This window comes from Gavia stellata, chromosome 4 (genome assembly GCF_030936135.1).
Source record: "Gavia stellata isolate bGavSte3 chromosome 4, bGavSte3.hap2, whole genome shotgun sequence".
Taxonomy (NCBI): Eukaryota; Metazoa; Chordata; class Aves; order Gaviiformes; family Gaviidae; genus Gavia; species Gavia stellata.
The window spans coordinates 32,527,158-32,547,779 of record NC_082597.1 but is presented as its reverse complement, the minus strand read 5'-3'; the positions used below and the strand labels follow the sequence as shown (position 1 = coordinate 32,547,779).

The 20,622-nt window shown below is 35.7% G+C and overlaps 1 protein-coding gene across 32 annotated transcripts in view; it reads right to left on the bottom strand.

The window, feature by feature from the left end:
* Positions 1–2,764: 2,764 nt before the first annotated feature.
* Positions 2,765–20,622, bottom strand: part of NRCAM (neuronal cell adhesion molecule) — a 71,417-nt gene continuing 53,559 nt past the window's right edge. For 21 of the 32 annotated variants that reach the window (XM_059816321.1, XM_059816322.1, XM_059816324.1 and 18 more), the window contains 3 exons: positions 15,322–15,453; positions 12,058–12,136; positions 2,765–3,002 (listed from right to left, as the gene is read on the bottom strand). In XM_059816321.1, coding sequence (XP_059672304.1) covers positions 2,765–3,002; positions 12,058–12,136; positions 15,322–15,453 — 449 coding nt within the window. The other 11 variants (XM_059816309.1, XM_059816310.1, XM_059816311.1 and 8 more) reach the window with 3 other exon arrangements.

Below are 20,622 nucleotides of genomic sequence, written 5' to 3'. Positions count from 1 at the left end.
CTTTCTGATATATCTCCTGAAGCACCTGATCTCTTGGAATTCATGGCTGTCCTGCAGTCTTCTCTGCAGAGCAGGTGCCCTCCTGCTCAGTCTATTTCCATTCATACACAGAATAGACAAGATATGAAAAGAGCATTGCAATGGATTTTGTGTACTGTAAAAGACGTTATTTAAAATTCCCTCACTTCATGTACTGTTTAAAACAAGTGCCCAGAATTCTGTATGTCAGATAATTCCTTTAGGACACAAAATCCTGATTTGGGATCCTATCTATCTGAGGGCTCTTAATTTTGAATAAACATTCTTATTTTCTCTTATTCACTCTTGCAGGTATGGAACATGACTGTTTTGTTTTCTTTCTTTCCAGAAATATGACTAAATAAAGCATCTATGGAAGTAAAAAGTAAATAGCAGGAGATTTCAATGGTAACTGGTCAGACAAATTCACATTTTTTCAAATGGTAGCATGTAAAGATACACAACTTTCCATAAACAATTTAGTTGCAGTACATAAAGTCCTATAACATCATGGGAACAACTTCTGCCAGAGTTGTTTCATGCTTTTTTCTACTTTGAATTCTTAATTAGATGGTGAATCAGATGTGATTTTTAGTGCTAGTGTAAACAGAACAAACAGTGAAATTTTAAAACCAGATTTATTTTTAATACAAAATCTGTTGCACTATTACAGAAGTGAGCCTGTATGTTTACCCCCACATGCACAGATAATTCAGCATCTACAATTAAATAAGAGTATAATTGTATTTCTCTTTTACCAAAACCATTGGCAAATCTTATTAAGAAATGTTCTCTTTGTGCTTTGTAATCAACGTTTGTAGAATTCATTTCTTATTTCGGTTCCCATTAAGAAAACTGATCAATGGAAAGCTCAAAGGTGCAAAAGAAGCTTATTACAGCTAGCTGACATTTGTGATTACTTCAGTTGTGCTTCACCTACAATATATACATGAAAGCTGCAAGGTGTACTATGGTCTAATGTAATGCACTGGCAAAAGCTCTGAATGGTTCAATTAGGAATCTGCAGTAAATAAGCAGAACAGTTCACTATTTCGTTTTCACAGCAAAAAAAAAATATATATATTTAAGTAGATGCTTTAAAATACCATGCACACCAGTGGCTATAGTACTTCTTACACAGTACAACATAAGCTTTCTTGTTTTATTTGTCTGTAACACCTAGAAGCATATAGCATCTACGCTTTAAGTGTATTTACAAATTCAACAAAATATCTACATATAAAAAGCTTACTTAAAATTAAACTTGATGCAAGTTATGAAAAACCAATTTATTGGCAAATGAAACTGAGCATTCCTTCAACCATAGGTTGTTATAAAAATTTATATTTGGAGGTAAACATTTGATTGATATAGTATGTGAGAAAATAATTTTGCAACCAACAATAGTAATCCTTTACCACTAACCCATATTAGCACTTGTCAGATTGAATTCTGTGGTTCCGCACAGTAAACCCTACACTGCTTCAGGGTGTAGATAATTACAAAGCTGCCACACGGATCAGGCCGGGACATAGAGGGAAATGCACTCTCGCTGGTGTAGTCGGCTGGTTTGCTGTTTTAACAATTTATTTTACAAGAGCTTATACCTTGCTGTGTTAGTAAATAATTTAATTCTGGTTGTGTTTTGCTTCTGGGTTTTTTTTTAATTTTCTAAGGCCATGAAAACATGTTGTGCTCTAACTGTCTAGAAAGCATTTATTTTATTTTCAAAGAAAAAACAATCATACTCTTCTTTGTGTAATTGAAAATATTTAAACCCATCCATTTTTAGCACAGCAGTTTCATGACACTTTTTTTCCTTCACATTTATACTTTATTTGGCAATGATAGTAGTCCGCTAATCACAGTTTACTGCACCAACTGATTTAGTAGTACAGCGCATTATGGAATGCATATTGTATAAAGGCACTGAATGTATTTTGCCCTGTGTTTTCTGGAATATTGTCTCTCATTTTAAAGTTTTTCTTTCAGTGACTGTACAAATCCCAAAATGCATTGCAATGCGTATCTTTTATGCCCTAAAATCAATTCAATGTGTTTTGATGTAAAAATAGAACACTGTACTGCTGTAATACTTGATAGATTAAAAAGGCTATAAAGTAATAGGAGCAAAGAGCAGATAATAGGGTCTCATTAAGCATCAGCAAATGCAAGTGTCATACTTAAATCATTTAGCAATTATATACTGTACATACTGTTCCTAACTGTCTTGCAAAAAGACATATGATAGCTAGACATTAAGTCACCAATTTCACAACAATGTCCACAAAGACATTGAAGTTCTATATAATACTACTATAACACTCTGACAATGAAAACAGAATTCATACCCAGGGATTCAGCTGAGGACTGCATAACAAATTGTCAAACCATGTTTTTATAGTGTACACAAGATTATCTGTGAATTGTGTAGCATTTTCTTCCCATGCATTATACGGTATTTTCAACAGGAAACAAAATTATAAGTTGATGTTATTGTTTGTGTCAGTTCCTTCTAAAAAAAGTAAAAATACCCAAGTTTTGAACAAAATTTGAATCGCATATTTTGATACATACTAACATACCACTTAATGTGTCATTATGCTGTATAATTGTATTGACCTGCATATTCTCATAGCATAAACATCTTGTGAGGAGCTCCATTTCCTGCATGTTCATAGTACGAGAAGGAGGATGTACAAGTGCTTTAAACAAACTGAAGATACAAGGGGATCCAGTTCTCTGGTTACACAAATGAATTCATGGCATTTACAGGAGAAGGAGCCTCAGAGCTTTCATTTCCTTCTGCAGGTTCTTTCTCTTTTTTACCACTATATTGTCCAATAAAGGAGCCATCCTCATTGAACTGACCATTTACACCTTCTCCATAGTCAACTAAACTATCATCACTGTCTTCTTTTTTCACAGTTCTGTCTGAAGGTGTCCGGCTTCCTTTTTTTAGAGGTTTATGGTCCTCTGCATCACTGGAGACATAAACAAACAAACAAAAGGAATTAACTAATGTATTATGTATTAAGACAAAATCAGCCATGCATGCAGAGTTTATAAAAGGTATATGTGCAGCCCTATAATCCTTTAGTAAACCCACATCACATTGTAGAGACAGATCAGTATGATGCAGTTGACATGAATACATGGGGTAGGAATGGTTTAAACAGAGAATGTCTTCAGTGGAGGGAAGGGGCAGGGGGTTGTGGTTTCTTTTTTTTTTTCCCCCCCATCGTGCATGACTTTTCAATGACAAGACTTGTGCCCTCGGCTTGGAAGCAATTTAGATGCAACTGCAAGCATTAAAAAGTGGGTTGTAAAGTTATAAAAATAATAATTTTTTTGTTCTCCAAAGTAACAAGCTTATGATGTGCCGTGAAGTTAGTCTGTTAAACTTCTTAATTTCTTTGACTCCTTGAACATGAATGAAGAATGAATTCGGTTAAATGAAATATACTGATTTTCTTTACTAGTATAAAGAAAATAGAAGTGCTGCATTTCAAATAATTTGTTACGTAATGCAGGCCACACTTGCAGTTTTCAACCTTACCTTTCAAGAGACCTACATATTCCATTAAAAGGGTGCAGAAGAAACAAATGAAAATAGCCTAAGAAGAAAAGCAAAGTCCATATCCTCATAGTGATCAGTATTTTATCAATAATAATTTGCTCTTAAAATTGCTAAAATATTTACTGTATACAGGTAAAGCAACAATTTAGCTTACAGTAGCTACAGTTGAGCAGTTAAGAGCATGCTTTGGTTTTTCTTCATTAGTTATCAGATCAGCCTCCTTAGCCTAATCCATAACTGATAACATGTTCTGACAATGACGACGGTGATTTGGAGGACAACAGAAAAAGGAAAGGAAAGAAAGGCAGGCAGGAGAGATCCCTGTAGCAAAGTACCGTGGTCTTTCCCTTGTCACTGGAAAACCTGCAGCACCATCAGCATCCCCAAATAAATTTGCAGCCATGATAAGCTTGTATTTCATGAAATAGATGTAGTTGGGCTCTTTTCAGACTCCTTTACACTGCATTTCAGTTTCAAGATGAAGATTTCGGCAGCATTTCCAATTAAAAAAACACTATTGCCAGCTGCACTTTTGGGTGCAATTATTTACCTTGTCTTAAACAGAACATGTGACTTTATTTGTATATAGGGTACAAAAGAGTAAGTGATTTTTTTTTTTTTATTTAAAGACTCCCAGCTTATGGAAAATACAAAGAAACATGTATAGAATATCAAGGAAATAAAGATATATTTACAATATCCACAATATTAGGCTGAATATATATTCAGCAAATTACTTTAACTGTGTAATTCCTAAAAACAAATACCTTAGTTCTTCCAATAATTATATTTTCTATTTTTTTTCTAATGAGTATCTTTGAACACCCAGAGAAACCATATATATATATACACAGCACATACAAGGTCACACAGATTATATTGTTAGCTAACAAATGCCCTGTTGAGAAACATGTCACTATTGCTAGAAAACCATTACAGCAATTTTCCATCAATCTGCTTCTCCTCACCTCATCATCTTTTATGGAAGACTCCAAGTTATCACATTCTAAAAGAAGTACACCTCTAATATGCATATACTTAACAGAAAAAGCATACCAGAGATTTTATTCCTCTATGCATACACAAGAAAGAAGTGGTAGGAATATCTACCTTATTAACATGTAAGAAAACCTTCATGTTTAAAATACACAAAGGCAAAAACTCGAAACTTGACTGTATCAGTCTTGACTTTGTTTCTAATTATTGCTGTGTACATGGCACGAGGATAAATATGGCATTGTCGATCTTCTGTGCTCACTGATATTGCAAACATGTAGGCTAGTAACATTTAAAAGAATGCTACTCCAAAATGTCAAGCATCCAGCAGCTAAGTGCAAAGGTTTGTAACACGGCAAACACAAGCATATTACAGAGACATTACTGAAGAGAGCTCATTCTGGAAGGACCCTAGATTTAAAAGGTTGACGATAGAATTGAGTATTTAAAAATCACACGCAATGCAGTTTCTCCACTGCCCTCATCAGAGGGCATTAGAGTCACTGTAACAGGTTATATAAACCAAATGAAGACCAGACCCTCACTTCGAAGTAGTACTAGGTCCTACTCCCAAAGACGAATGACTTGCAGTGTTTAATGCTTTCTGGGTAATACCGTTTAGTAAAGAACACTCCACATGCTGTCTAATTTTAGATGAGTAGCTTCATAATTGCTTTCACCATAATATGTAGGAATGAAAATAAATTAAAATTGCATTTGTACCATACTCCAACTGGTCAAGAAACTCTGCAAATATTCTAAAGTGTGACCCTATGCAGTGTAATTCACTAGGCCGGAATATACATTAAATAAATAATACACCGTTACAAATATCCACATTTTTGTGTTTAATCCAATATAAAGCTCGATTTTCATTTATAACTTAGATAAATCTGGGTATGGGAACTTCTGCTCTTAGGGTTTTCATGTTTGCATTTTTGAAAACAAAGTTTATTTATAAGCCAAACAATGAAGAAATACTTACACAGTTGGTCGCATTGTGTCTGTGATTTTTCTATATTTTAGTAAGGATGAAGATTCTACTGTCTGTATAATTAAAAACAAACAAACAAAACTGCAGATTTACCCAGGAGTGTACCTGCACAGAGGTGGGCACTGGTGTAAGAGCACGGTTACAGCAGATGCAAAAATCACACCTGAATCTGGGGATTCCCTCCCTTTTTTGCACTATACAAGTCCAGAAGGAGGTTCTTCCAAGACTCTGGCAGTGAAAAAAGATGGGGGATTATCCAGGGTGCTTTACACTCCTTGTTCAGGAAAAGGAAATATATGCTATGGTACCTTTTACTCTTTATCAAACTGGATTATGACTCTTGTGTTAGATGAACACGTTTTGGGTGGAAGGGAAAGAAACGGAGGAATAAAAAGCAAAACGACAAGAAGTAGAGAGGGGGAAAAAAGTGAAGACATCAATGTTTTGGACAGCACTTTTGTAACCCTGGGGGTGCAAAACAGAGAAGGGACCCTGGTGCTCTGGGGAAATGAATGTATTTTCTGTTTGCCGCCAAGAAGCAAACTGCAAAGGCCGCTAAATTGCGTTATGAATATGGATTCCCCAAGAGCTATAGAACACTTTAGGCTGTAGAATATATACTACTATATTGCAAAAACATGTTAAAGCCATAATTTTTGATACAGTATCTGCAAGATTTGCTAATCTTTCTTTCAATTGTTCATAAAACTATTCCAAAATGCAACTAGGATACATAATATTTTATTTTAGGTTTTGTTCGTGATTTTGCTTGCTGTCTTTTATACTAACCTATTGTAATTATCTTGAAATGAAAAATAAAGTACAAATTGGGTTGACTAAAATTACAGTGGACAACTGAAGAAGTTTTTGAAATGTGTCATGTATGCAGTGCATACAATTAATAGTAAGACAATAGGTACTGGGAGGGAACAAAACAAGAGGTGAGAACAGGCATGAATTTTATATTTAGATCAGACAGCCATGAAAGTTAAGTCTCAGGATACTTTTACTATTTGTTGTCTCACAAATAAATTCCACACTACTAGTTTTTTAGGGATGAAAGTTGCTCAGTGAAGACTGATATGTACCACTCATTTTGGTAAGTACTGATACGTACCACACACATTTCTTGGCCTTTTAGTGAGAAGAGTGTTTAATATTAAAGCATACTCTAAAAGCATGATTTAAATGTTTTTCATAAACAATTGCTAATATATGAATACACGTTCCTTTCTCTTCTTAGTTTAATGAAACACATAGCAAACTTGCAGCTAATGATTAAGAGATATGAAGAAGTACGGAGGTGACAATAACATGTATAAGTGCAAAGTACAAACTTTTTTTTTTTAAAAAGTACTTCCATTTCACAAGTTTGTCAGTTATTGAAAGAAATATGTACCTTGAAATCTCCTTTCTTCTTTCAACTTTTCAATTTTTCTTCCTTAGATATGGGTACATGCAGCAACCAGTCAGAATGGGGAAGACAGTTTTACGATGCCTCTGCAGTCCAGCAGGCAACTAGTTCCCGCTAAACTTTGCCACATTCATGGACATGCAAAAAGACTCAATATATGGTTAGCAATATTCTACTTCTCCTTATAACACAACTGTCAGATGAAAGGCAACATAAAACAAACAAAACAGGTAAAGCATTCTGGGCTATTGTACGCAGAGAGAGGATGCAGAAGATGAAAACTGTTGGCAGTAAATTCCTTCTTCTGTGCCCTCAGGTCAACAGCCCAGAAATGTTTAGGTATAAGCAGTCATGTCAGGCCACAGAAGTACCTTACAGTATGGCTTCCCTGCATGCTCCAGGAGAACCTCTGCCCCAATACCTAACAGGTTTCTGCTCATGCTCCTAAATTGATAGGACTGTGCAGGTGAAAAACGCTTTCCCTAGACACTTATGCACCTGTATCAAACAAGACTTCAAAACATTTTACTATTTCTAATCTAGCTAAGACATAAGCACATCTGTATTAGTTTTCTGAGTAGTTTTTCTTTAGCATCTCTGTAACACTCAATCTTCATACCCGGCAGAAACTGGAAAAGCTGGGAGATTAAGCTCTGGCTTTAAGTGGCAATGGGTTGAAAAAACTGTTGTTAGTCAAAGAACCTGACTCACTCCTTGTGAAAATTTTAAAGAAAAATCTGCTGGTTTTGGTGGAAAATAATACAAAGCTAAATCAAAGCACTGATTTAAAAAGCAGTGACACAGATGTTCAAGAATTAAAATAAGAACCATCAAAGAAAGCACGTGTGTGTAAATGAGGACACAATAAGACCACTGCCAAATCCAATCGGACTATTCAGAGACAAGAATTCTCCAGGCAGTCCACCGACATCATCTCTTGTGCTAGAAGGAACCAAGCTTAGAATTATGGTGCTGAGGCACAAATCATTGCTAGGTTTCCCAGAAACACACCTAAGCTGCAATAAAACTTGAATAGCTACAAGAGGAAAAAATGCTATTGTAGTTATAACTATATCCTTAATCAACCCAGAACAAGAAGGAAGAGTAATACATTATCTAGCAATCTCAGAACTCTCCACCAACCATTTCCAGAAAAATCTCTCATAGCATATCCAAGAATTTCTAGGAAAAATATTGTGTGTGTCAAAAAGTTGAAGAAAAGAGGCAAAATAATTCAACAAAATGTGCAAACGTCCTGCGTAACCACAGTAGCAGTCCTACTACTGTAGTTGCCTTGTCCGGTTTGATCTTCCCAAGAACGTTTTGCAGACTGCAATGAGACACTGGACTTTCTTACTTCCTGTGAAGTTAACTAACAAAGGCATGCTTGCAGTCTCTCCCTACCCATGAATCCACAGGTCTGTAGATGCCATAACTTCTTAATTTCTCTTGAAATTTAGAGCCCAGGCTGATTTATACACCTACACTGACCTGAACAGGAGCTCTAGATAGTCTTTAATTTTTTTAATTTTTTTTCTCTAGAAGATCTTAATTAGTCATTAAGAGTTAAGTAATTTAATAATTTAAATCTTATTTTGAAACAACTCATTTTCTAAGCGTTGGGCTTCCTTATCCAGAAATACTGAAGTCTATTCAGTATAAATTTCCAAGTCTTTCACTCTTCCCAGTTCCCGAGACAGGAGGAAGCAAGTCTATGTTCTTAGAAAGTTCCTCTTGATGGTCTGGTGTATCTCTGAAAGTGAGATGTCCTTTCGTACTTGGCATGAAATGATTGTGAGACCTTATACTTTCCCTTTCCTCCTTTAAACTTTGGAGGAGAACGAAAGGAGCTCAGACACTTGTGAGGATAATAAAATGAAGAGCTTCCAACAGAGCTCTTTTTTTTCAGCTGACGTAAGGAGTGTTTGTGTTCTGAGAAATCCTTCATGATCTGGACCAAGGATTCACCAAATAGCTTGCCGCCTGTGTATGGTAAAGACAGCAGTTTACATTTTAGATCTAGCGATGAGGTCCAAGGTCGTAGCCATATAGCTCTCCAGGCTACAGTGAGACATGCTGTATTTTTAATGGTGAGTCTAAGAGAATCCTCAGCTGCATCATGGATAAAATTAGCTGCAATTTTACATAGCCTGTGTTTCCTCTGCATGGCACCAGATGGGACCCATTTCTTTTTGAATCTGGCTTGTTCTTTCTCCAACCATATTAGTAACGCTCTAGAAGCGTAAGTGCAGTAGATAGATACTCCGAGCTGGGCTGCAACTAGCTTGAAAGATCTTTTAATTGCTTCCTCGACCTTTCTATCAGTAGGATCTTTAGGGACAGCATCCATATTAGCAGGCACGGGTAGTACAGAATCACCACTAACCAATGCTCTGTCTACCTGAGGCAAGGTCCCCCACAAAGCAGCTTTATCCACTGGAAAAGGATAGAGCTTACGTAGGACTGCTGGGGCTTCATGCTTTGCCTCAGGATTACCCCAAATCCTACAGACAAGATCTTCCACTGCTGAATGGATAGGAAGTGCATTATCTACCTTGCCTTCTTCAGAAGGCATAAGCAGTTCTTCTGAAGCACATTCAGGTTTGGAAGATTTTAGCATTAACACTCTCTTTATGTGCTTAAACAGATAATTCTGATTCTCCATATCAAACTTACGCAGAGGATCTGGTCCTTCTTGGTCCTCTGTAGGGGACTCAGATGACACCTCCCCATCTTCAGGGGATGACTCAACCTCCAAGGCCTTGTCAGCCTCAGATTTCTCCTTCCCAGAAGATGTCTGATCTTTTAAACTGTCCATATGGTCAGACTCAAAAGTTTGGGAACTGCTCCCAGTTGCTTCTAGAGGAACCTCTGGAACTTCTGTAATTGGTACCCTGGGATGCTTTACTGAATGGGAACTAGCCTGCGCCACAGAACTTATACTTTGTCTGGCTGCTGTCAAAGCATCCTTTAAGACAGTAGCTAGCTCAGGCAAAATTACAGATTTCATTAATGAATTCTTTTCAGATTCAGAGAAGTGAGTAGCAGTAGAAGGTCTTACCTTCCTGTGGTAGGAGCTCTGAGTGTCTTCTGAATCTGAGCTGTAGTCTGGGGTCTGGCTGAACCAGCGCTGGAGAGAAGAATGCTGCCTTGCCAGTGAGCCACGAATTGACTTGCAGCTGAGGGGTTGCTGGAAAGGGGATGGCTGTCCTGCCTGAGAATCTGAGCCCTCCTCCGACCCCATTATCTGTTGCTCAGAAGCATCATGTCTAGAGCCATGCCTGTACTTCCATTCGTCTGACCTCTTTTCCTCTCGGCAGAGGGAAGCAGAGACAGAACTAACCCTTGTAAGCTCTGAAGACTGCCTAGCCCTCCTCCTGGTGTAGGAGGTCTCTGATCTGGTGCTGGAGTATTGATCCCCTGACCTTCTGAAGAAGTTGGATCTGTCAGATCTCACAGACTTTGCTTTGGTAAAGACAGGGTCTGCTTCAGGAGAATTGGCACAGCTACCTTTTCTTTTCTTTTCCTTGTCCAGTTTCTTTCCTGTCCAAGCAGACATGGACCTGAAGTGATGAAAAAAGTTCAAAATACTCGAATTCCTAGATCTTTCAAAAATTACTTTTTTTTTCAAGGGAAACCCTATACCCTTTTTCCTCAAAGAAGCACTGCATCATGACCAGTGCCATGTGAGGCAGACAAACTGGGAACTGAGTGACTGCAGTGATGCTGGGCTGCAGAGAGGGTGCCAAGATATCTTCTGTAATCTGACTGGTTGCTGCTGCTGCCCTGTCTCTAAGGAAAAAAGAGGAAAGCCCAATATTGACTAATTACACAGAAAAACATTTTAGAAAAGAATTTTTGCATGGTAAATAGAATGAGCTCTTTCATGTGAACAACTCTGAAAGCTTGGCATGCATCTGTCCATATTCACCAGACATGAGGTGGATAAATGCATTATGAAATAATTTAATAAAGCACTAGATGATTGCATAGATTAACTCAAGCCATTTAAATATGGAGACATAAATTCAAATCTTGCTACAGGTCACACCTGAAATCAAGGAAGAATAAACAGAAACTGCTCTTTGGCATTTAGAACTGTAAATCTATTCCAGTCAGATCAGGATGCACATTTCCCTTATATGAAGAAGCTATGGCAACAGAGTGGATCCTTCCTGAAAAAACTGATTTTTCTATGTACATTTGAAAATGTCACATTTTCAAAATAATAAAGGGCTTTTACAATGCTTTTGACACAGGAATGCACTGTAAAATCTATTACAACACCCATGGAAATTATAATGGTATTGAAATATTTAGAAAATAATAACATTATTTCCTATACTTATCAAAACACAACAAATAAAATAGTTTATTTAATAAGCTATCCTCATAATTGTTATATGAACAGACTTGCCAAGGCATGGTTTTTGTGATGCCAGGGGATTCAGCTAGACTACATTTACAATAAAGGAAGAGAGTCAGGAATAAGAGCTGTGTTGCATGCTTTGAAGCTGCTTGCTGTGTATCTTGTACTGAAATACATGAAAGGGAGATTTGGGTTTTTTTGTAGGACATTCCTTCACCTCTGTGTATAACATCACTTCCTTGTTAGCGGATTAGGTGTTAGTACTGGCAGCCATTTGAACTGTTTGTTTTCCATTCAATATAACAGAAGATTGTCTTTATTAGGCTTCAGTTAGAAATGTATTTTCAAAAACCATAATGCTAAATGTGCCCTAACTGAAAGGACACTGTATCTGGTATTTTAACTATCTGAAAGATGGGCTGTGAATAAAGATCCCTCATTTTTGAGACAATCATGTTTGAATCTGGATTTCACCTTGCATTAGTGAATGGCTTATTCTAAGCTTGGATGTTTAATTTTTTTTCTAATGGTGTGGTTGAAATACTATCTACAGTTCTATACAACACCGGATACAGAATCTTTGTCAACATGGAAAAAAAGTTAGTTTTGAATTAATAAATGTGATATTATATACAGTACATGTGTGATATGAGCAGTGAACATGACAAACCACATCAGTTGCTCACCTGTATTCACCAAATGTTCCATCATCTTCCTTCATAGGTTGTATTTCTGGATCAGCATGTGCATCCTCCTTTTCCTTCACTAAAATATTTGAAATAGCAATTTTTATCATCAAACTGCAAGATGAGAAACCTTAAGACTTTAATTTCTCAAACTGATCACATTTGGCAGGAACGTGGTTTGAATAAAACTCATTTTTTGAATTGTGGCCTTAGGCTGTTACATTTGTTCTTTTGAAGGAAAAGATCTGTTAATTAGTTATAGAATTTTATTTTCATTCAAGTACAAAATACTGTATGTCATTCTGCATTAGTAAAACTTTTTCTTCCTTTCATTTCCAGCACTAAAGAGAAAGTTTTGTTAAAAATCCTACTAAAATACTTTACTTATGTTATTACTAGAGCTATTGTTTATTGAAAACTGACTAATTTAGTTTTACTTATCCATGCTCCATATTTCCTCTTCAAATTCCTCTCATACTGATTGATAAAACTGAATCAGATTCACTTGTGTTCACTATCAGTTTGTACATTTTCTACTTTCATTTCATTCACTAAGACTTCAGGGAATTTAAATAGTATTTTAAGAATTATTAATATTGGAAAAAATAGGCGTGGTCTGTTAATTTCTTCTTTTCCATAACATGATCAAAAGCAAAGCAAAACCACCTACACTGGAACCTAAATTTAACACACTTGTGTCTCTTGCACATCTTTGTTATACGTTTAGTCATCATTCACTGGTGGGAATAAATCCACGCATGTAACTTCTCCCTTTAAAAAAAACTATGTAGCACTGTGTCCTTTGACACAGAAACCCGCTAGGACCTGAGAAGACAGATGTTTCTAGAAGACATATATTCCTGTAAGTTAAGATTGTTGACAGAGTAAAATAATATACTGACTTCTAGAATTATCTTTATGGTTCTTCCCTTTGCCTTTTCACTTCTGTCTTTCTGGCTACTACTCAAATCTTTCCCTTGTTTAGCAGATACAGTTATATAATCCAATATACAATCTCTTCTCTTTTACTCTGGTAATTTCCACACTTAATTTGTACATCATAAGTATACATGCTGTTATTTAAGATGGTATGAATCATTCCTGACAGTATTTTCCAAGTCTATAATTACAATAATGCGTAACACTTTGAAATGTATCTGGCTGCTATAATTTCATACTGAAATTATTTATTACTTTTTTCAAACCATAGGCAATCTCAAGATGACATGCTAAAATTACGACAAAAAAGAGTTAATAACTTTGTGCTTTGCATTTGTCACTATCTGTGGAACAGTACATTTGCAATGACACAAGAAATGCAATTAGCACTAGAGTCACTGCTATAAACAAGAGTACATACTGAACCTGGAAATTTTATATGCAGTCAAGGTCTACCTTTATATATGTGCACATATATACATATGTATGTGTGCATAAAAAAAATCAATACCTTACATCTAGTAATTCTGCAGAAGCAAAGAAAAGAAGGGCATAGGAGGGATCTGCACAATGTAATGACAACCTTAGCATCCAACTGCCTTCTATGCTTTTACTCAAACTGTGTTTTACCCTCTTCCAGATGGTGGCTCACTCCAAGTCCTTCCTAGTCTTTTCAGTTTCATCACTTTACTTGTATCATCCTCCTAATTTTCCTTCTCTTTTCTCAATTCTCTCCACTAAGAGTCAGTTTTCTATATCCTCTGTAATCTCATTTTCTCTTTAAAAAATCCAAATATTAGGAAAAAACCTGAGATGTCTTCGGCCTGTCATTCAACTCGTATATAACACTGTGTTCCTTAATCATCTCTTTTCTCCATGGGCAGGGGCGGTTGGGACAGAAGCTTCTCTTACTTAATTTTTGCTGTCACTACAAATCTTTGCTCTCTCCATAAAACAACTAAACCATTAGACTGAGCAGAGTAGGATTCTTGTACTTAATATGGTGATTTTATCTTCTTATAAAAATAATCTTCTATGCTAAGTTTAGCCATAAAAAAAGTGCCTATGAAGAGGAAAAGTTTTAAGTGTTGACTGACACTAGTTTTCAGAAGTGCACTGGTCAAAACAAGCAGGAAAAATTAAAACAGAGTATGGATTTTAATTTTTTTTGTACTTTCGTTAAGTGCAGCCATCTTTTTCATGTCCAAATTAACAATATGAACTCCGAGAAGTTTGAGCTGACTTTAAATAAGCACTCCAGAGACTGGATATTTACATAATTTCTAAACCTTTGGAGTCTGTAATATAGAACAGAATTTTTTCATGAAATCAAGGTTTTACCTGAAACTTAGCAACTGTACTTTCTGTTGTACGTAGGAGAGGAAAAAGAAAAATAAAATGATCCTTTGATGCCCAGTTGAAGTCCATTCATATCCACTCATACTTCACGGCTGCTCTGAGATCCTATCATGCAGTACTACTATTTTATGCAAACTGGTTGTCACTATCTTTTTCAAGAGAGCTTTAGTCTATGGATCTACTTCATAAGCACAAATATAAGACTGGGGAAAGATATATATGACACACAGACGCACGCATACATACATACACACACACATATACGCCTTTTATAATATGTACACCCAGAGGAATCAGAGTTTTGATAGAAGATGTATGTTGTATAGTTCCAATTTTAATTACAAATTATAAAATATACTTGGCCATTTCTAGGCCTAATACTAAAAAAAAACTCTTATGAAGAAAAAACTTATAGAAGAAAAAACACCCTAACTGAAGGATGGTAACTTCAAATTTGGCTGCAAAAATGCAGAGGCTGAGGACAACACAGATTCTGAGAAGGAGGGTAACGTATTTGAAACAAAATAATGTATGAAGGGATTTGTCCTATGAAATGCATTCCCAGTACCTTAAAGTAACACAGCAGCTATGATCTGGTATATGTTTCCACACTTTCTGACCAATTAAATTCTAACTCAGCTCATTTTAGTGGGTTAAACCCATCTGCATTAGACTTCAGAAAATATCGGGGGAGGACCAAATATCTCAAACAAAGCTCAAACCTCTCTAGAGAGTTAATGTAGTAATATGACCCTCCAGGAATGAAGGAGATACTTTTCTTATGCTTAAATGTATTGAGGTTTTCACAAATAGGCAGATTGCTCCCATCAAGCCTACCAAATGATGACTGATTTATCATATACACAATGTAAACACAGCAGCAAATGTAATTTCTCCAGAAAACCTGAGATCTGTTTCAATGGATTACATGTAGATTATTTTTACTCTCATTGTTATATATCATACCTGGATATTTGCCACCCTTATTCCTCCTTATGAAGCAAACGATCAGTAAAATCAAGATCAGAAGAGCAACAGCACACATAAGACCAATGAACCATCCTTGAGTAGCGATGTCTACCTGCCGACTTGCCATTGCTAGAGAATAAAAGAAGAAAAATGAGATGTTTTGCTGCATTTAAATTCTGTGCTAATTCAAATAAATAATAGCCTGTATACACTGTTCATTAATTAAGGAATAACATTCACTGTGAAAATTAGTATTAAAAAACCCAGTGATACTGTATTTTGCAAATATTTTCATTACTTAAAATGGTCTAAATACATGTGCATAGAACTTACTTTTCAGTATGTAAGAATTCTGCCAACATTTAAGCTTAGCAATTACTTTGCAAAACCTGTGCACATACTACATTGCTTTCCACAAACCTCCAAACTATTCTCAACCATTTTATATTAATTAAACTACCGAAATGAAATTGCAAATTATAATTCACACAAACACGTCGACTGCATTCTCAAAATGAATAAAAAGCCAATACTCATTAGCTAAGGCACTCCCATTAGTCTGAAATGGGGAAACAGGTGGGTCATTCAAGTCCCTAAGATTCAATTTCAACTAAAAATCAACAATGAAGCATCCTTTAAAGCCTTATTAAGCATCACATTTTCTTCCTCTCCTCAAACCCGTACCTCATCCTACAATTTATCATGAGCGCCATGATTTAGCAATGCAATTGGGAAGCCTTTCCTTGGCTCTGTTTCTCTCCAAATGTTGACTCTACCTGGAAGATAATGTAAATGACAAGCAAACTACACAGGAAGCACTACAGTCACTGATAAGGACAGGAATTATCTGTGCAGCCTGGGGGCTGAATCCCTCCTACTAGTCTCCAACACAATAGGAGGATTTTCCTGGTGAAGCTTATTTTCTACTCCCCTGTTTGGAAACACACTACAGGCAACTGACCTTAGGATTTGCTATTGGGAGAAGGTGGGAAAGGTGAGAGGAATTAGGGGTGCGTGCTACAGACAGAAAAAGACATGAAGTGAAGGAAGATGGACATCCATCCAAACCTATCTTGTTCATTCTTCACCTTCTCATCCAGCCCCAAAACCCAAGAGTTTGAAACTCTATGAAGAGTTGCCCAATAGACCTCTCTCTATTTGGGAAATAGAGACAAAGATCACCTTCCCACATGAATAAGGAAAGTCACATGCAAAACACTTCCTATGCATAAATGATATGGCATTTTGTTTCAGCATTTGTTGGTTTTTCTGGCTTAATGAGATAATGTATTGGATTATCCACAGCCAGTGCATTACCAGGATTTTAGTAAGGATCAACAGTACTTCAGATCTCAGCTTAGTAGACACTTTGCACTAGGACCAGATTGTATTTGAGACCTTCAGTCAGTCTCTTTGTTCGGATGCTGTGAGTATATCAGCTCACATGGCACAATATGTTTCATCCATATCTGCTAGGGAAGGTCCATAGACTTGCTTCCACTGAAGTGGAGGATGCAATGCATGAATAACTTTACAAACAGAAAGGTGAAAGTCCCAGAGGCCCATAAAGATTTCCGCTTCTCCTTAGAGAAGATATGCTTTTAAGGGAAGGCTCATAAAAACACATGAGAGAGAACCTATGGAGTATTGACAGTTTTCTAGCCACAATTCCAGGTGATAGAGCATAAACTCTTCTTCTTACAAAAGATGTTGGATGACAACTGGGAACAGTCCTGTGCTGGTGCTGTCCCTTGAACAATACCCAAGCCTTGCTTGGCAGACAGCTAGCTGACAAGAGATTGCACTGGGCTGGCAAGCACACTAACAATAAAATGTGACAATATTCAATTATAGGGCAGAATTCAAGCCAACGTCTCAACATTATTTACTAGTTAAGACAGAGACTGAGACAACTAACTTGGAAAAATCAGTTCTTAATGGTCCCAGATTCCTCAGGGTTTTCCATGGACCGTATGAAAACTCAAAGTACCTCTGATGTCTGGAGACAGTATTTACCCTCCATTCCATATGGAAGACCAATGTGTATTCCACTTTAGAAGTACTAGGCTAAAATTAACTCTTTCTTTTGCTGCCTCTTTTTGGTCTTACTGGGCAAAGTTATGACTTGATTTTCATTTAAATAGATCAATAAATTAATGTTCCTGGGTATTGTGGAATTACAATTAGGAGATTTCCAAGCCTTTGTTTAAGAATATGCTTTCTGATATTTTAGAAACTGACTCTTAGATGCACAATAATGTAAACTATTTTTGCATAAAAATGTCTACCTGCTATAAAAATATATAGCTTATATACATATACATTTATACCTTATATACCACACATAAATACTAAATTTATATATAAATATATATATAAATGGCAGTCTTAAAAAACAAAATCACAAAGAAAATCTTCCTCTGAATTATAAATCAAATTAATAAAAAATTTTGTTTCCACATTAGGGTTAAAATTATTTTGAGTTTTGCACATATGCATTAATAATAAGGCATTAAAGGTTGTATAATACATACTGTGACAAAATGCAAAAGCATGTTTAACATTCAAATGTAGTAAGAAATAGCATCAAGCAAAACAACTCATGCATAAAAATATGCAAGATAGATGGGAAAGAGTAAAGATGAAAACTTACTTATGCTGTATTCTTTAACTTACTGCATATCCAGTAGGAAAGGGTTTCTACATTTCAGTGCAACTTTACAAATGGCACAACATTTCCTGCTTACGCTAAGCAAATTATTTCTACTTCAGGCAGAAAGACATTTACTCTTGGTGAACTGCTAATGCAGGAGTCAGTGCAATACACTGTACTGGTATGCTCCAAAAGATAAATCCACACACTATGAAGATGCTCTATAGGAATACTTGTCAAAGAAAAAAAATGTTGCAAAAGCCTCATATACCAAATATTGCAGTTTCATTCCTAGTTAAGGTCATATTCCATACTCCAATATTTTCCTCCTTGTCCACTTCATTTGTTGCAGTGTTTAAAAGCTTTGATCTAGGCTGAAAACAGCATGATGCAATATGGTACTGTAAGAAATATGCTATGTATATAATTTAATGCTGGACACTAAACCTTTCCATTATCAAGAAGCAGAAGAGTGTCTTTAAATTCCCTTCCTCCTTAACTACTCAAGGACATGAGCCAAGGTGACTGGTTCATTCATGGGTACATACAGGATTCCTTATCTACTGGCTCAGTATTTTTGTGCAGAAAGATGCTTTTGAGAAGGTTTCCATTCAGCTTGTTTTGAACTATACTATAGTCTTGATCCTTGCTTTACTGCTTCTTTAGGCTTTGGATGTGTATTTGCATAAAATTTTACATATCTGCTTTTATACCACTAGCTGTCTCTGGCATAAATAAACCTCTGTGTTTAGCCCATACATATTTGCTTGGCACTGTTATTCAGCACTGTGTTTTCAAAGCTTTCCTGCAACATAATAAACTGTGAACAGAAATAGAACAAAACAAACCAAAAAATTATGATTTTAGAAAGCACTCACTTTCAAACTAGCATATTCATTATTTACTTTGTTGTCTGATAATTATTAAATATTGTTCAAGCATATCTTCATATTTAAACTACTTTCTTAAATCATAACATTCTGGAGTTGGTGAGGCTACTGGTAAATAACTGTGCACTGACCAAAATGCTTGGAATGAGCAGAAGTGGCTAGCGAATACACAAAAAATAACAGCTGTCAAAGAACATGGTGTGACGGCAACAACATATTCAGCGTAACATCAAAAAACTTCCAATAAAGCCCTTTCTCTGAGTTAAAGGAACAAGCGTTACTGTTTTGCTTACGAAGAAATATGACTGAAATATCTACATAAGGAACTTAAACAGCCATACTGATTCACAGGACATAGTTGTGACATCAAAATCTATATAAAAACAGTATATGACAGGAAAAGAAACATTAACAAGTAGGAATCTCTTAATACTGGTATAAATAGACTACATGAGACATCAAATTGAATCTGCACTTCTGATTATGCAAACATTTTAGCTCAGTTTTTTTTATTAAAATGGATCATATACAAATTGTTAGCTTTAAAAATATATACTTCGCTCTATTAAAGTACACGTTATTTAAATATAGCCATCTAATTATATTAATTAGAAATAAATTAAATAGGTCATCTTCAGTGTACAGCACACAGATGGAGTGTAAGCAGTGAGTATCTTGCCCCTAATACAAATAACAGACAAGTAGAGTGAATTGAGAGGATGAAAACATTCATTATCTACAGAATAAATATGCTGGCATTAATTTAGGAGTTTATAAAATAATTCAACATTGCTCTAAAAAAAGAACATGCAAAGACGCTAGCTACAACATCTCTTAGCTAGAAGCAGTTCAATGTTTCAGCACGTGGTCTACCACAATTCTGACTACGATACAGAATTGGTACGGCGTGCCTCACCTGGACCTGTCTCAAACACATCCTCTGAACTCCTAAAACCAGACAGGCCCTCAGCACCAACCCGGACTTTATATGCTGTTCCTGGTGTTAAACCCTTTAACACAAAGAAGCTTCGAGAACCATTTACAATTTCTTTTTTCCAATCTTCTTTGCCTACAAAAATTTTAGGAAAACAACATATTGGAATTTTAATTTTCTCTGTATTACTGGAAGTTTCTAGACAGAATACTATCAACAGTTACTTGACTGAACTATGGATTGGCTAAAAAAATAACTATTCTTTCAAAAAATAATAAAATCATATAAAATTATGACTTCAAAGAATATATTGCATGCAATATATTGAAGAAGACATTGTACATGAATTATGAAACTATTTTAAACATTTGTTCCATTGTACTAGAGAAATTCTATTTTCATTTATTTTTTTAAAAGGCTTATTGAACTTGCAATTAGAGAATATATTAAAATATATTTTAATCATTTAATTAAATTACACTTTTGTAGTTTCAGTCAATATTTACTTTAGTTGAAAAGTTCTACTTTGAAATATGAAGCTATTATATTTCCTCATCATTCTCTTACATCTCTTTCTAATGCAGTCTCAGCTGCTTCTTTGACCAATATCCAGTAAAATGCATTTATATTACAATTTTCAGACTGGGCCTCTTTAGTCATAACTTTAGAAGGATAGAGTATTTGAATAGAAGTATCTTGGTTTCATTAGCTAACTGTGTTTTAATTATTACTGGTACTATCAAAGATTAAAACCCGTTTTTATGCCAATGAAAGTACGTAAGATAGTTGATGCCTTATTTTAAGGTTTAATTTAACAAAGA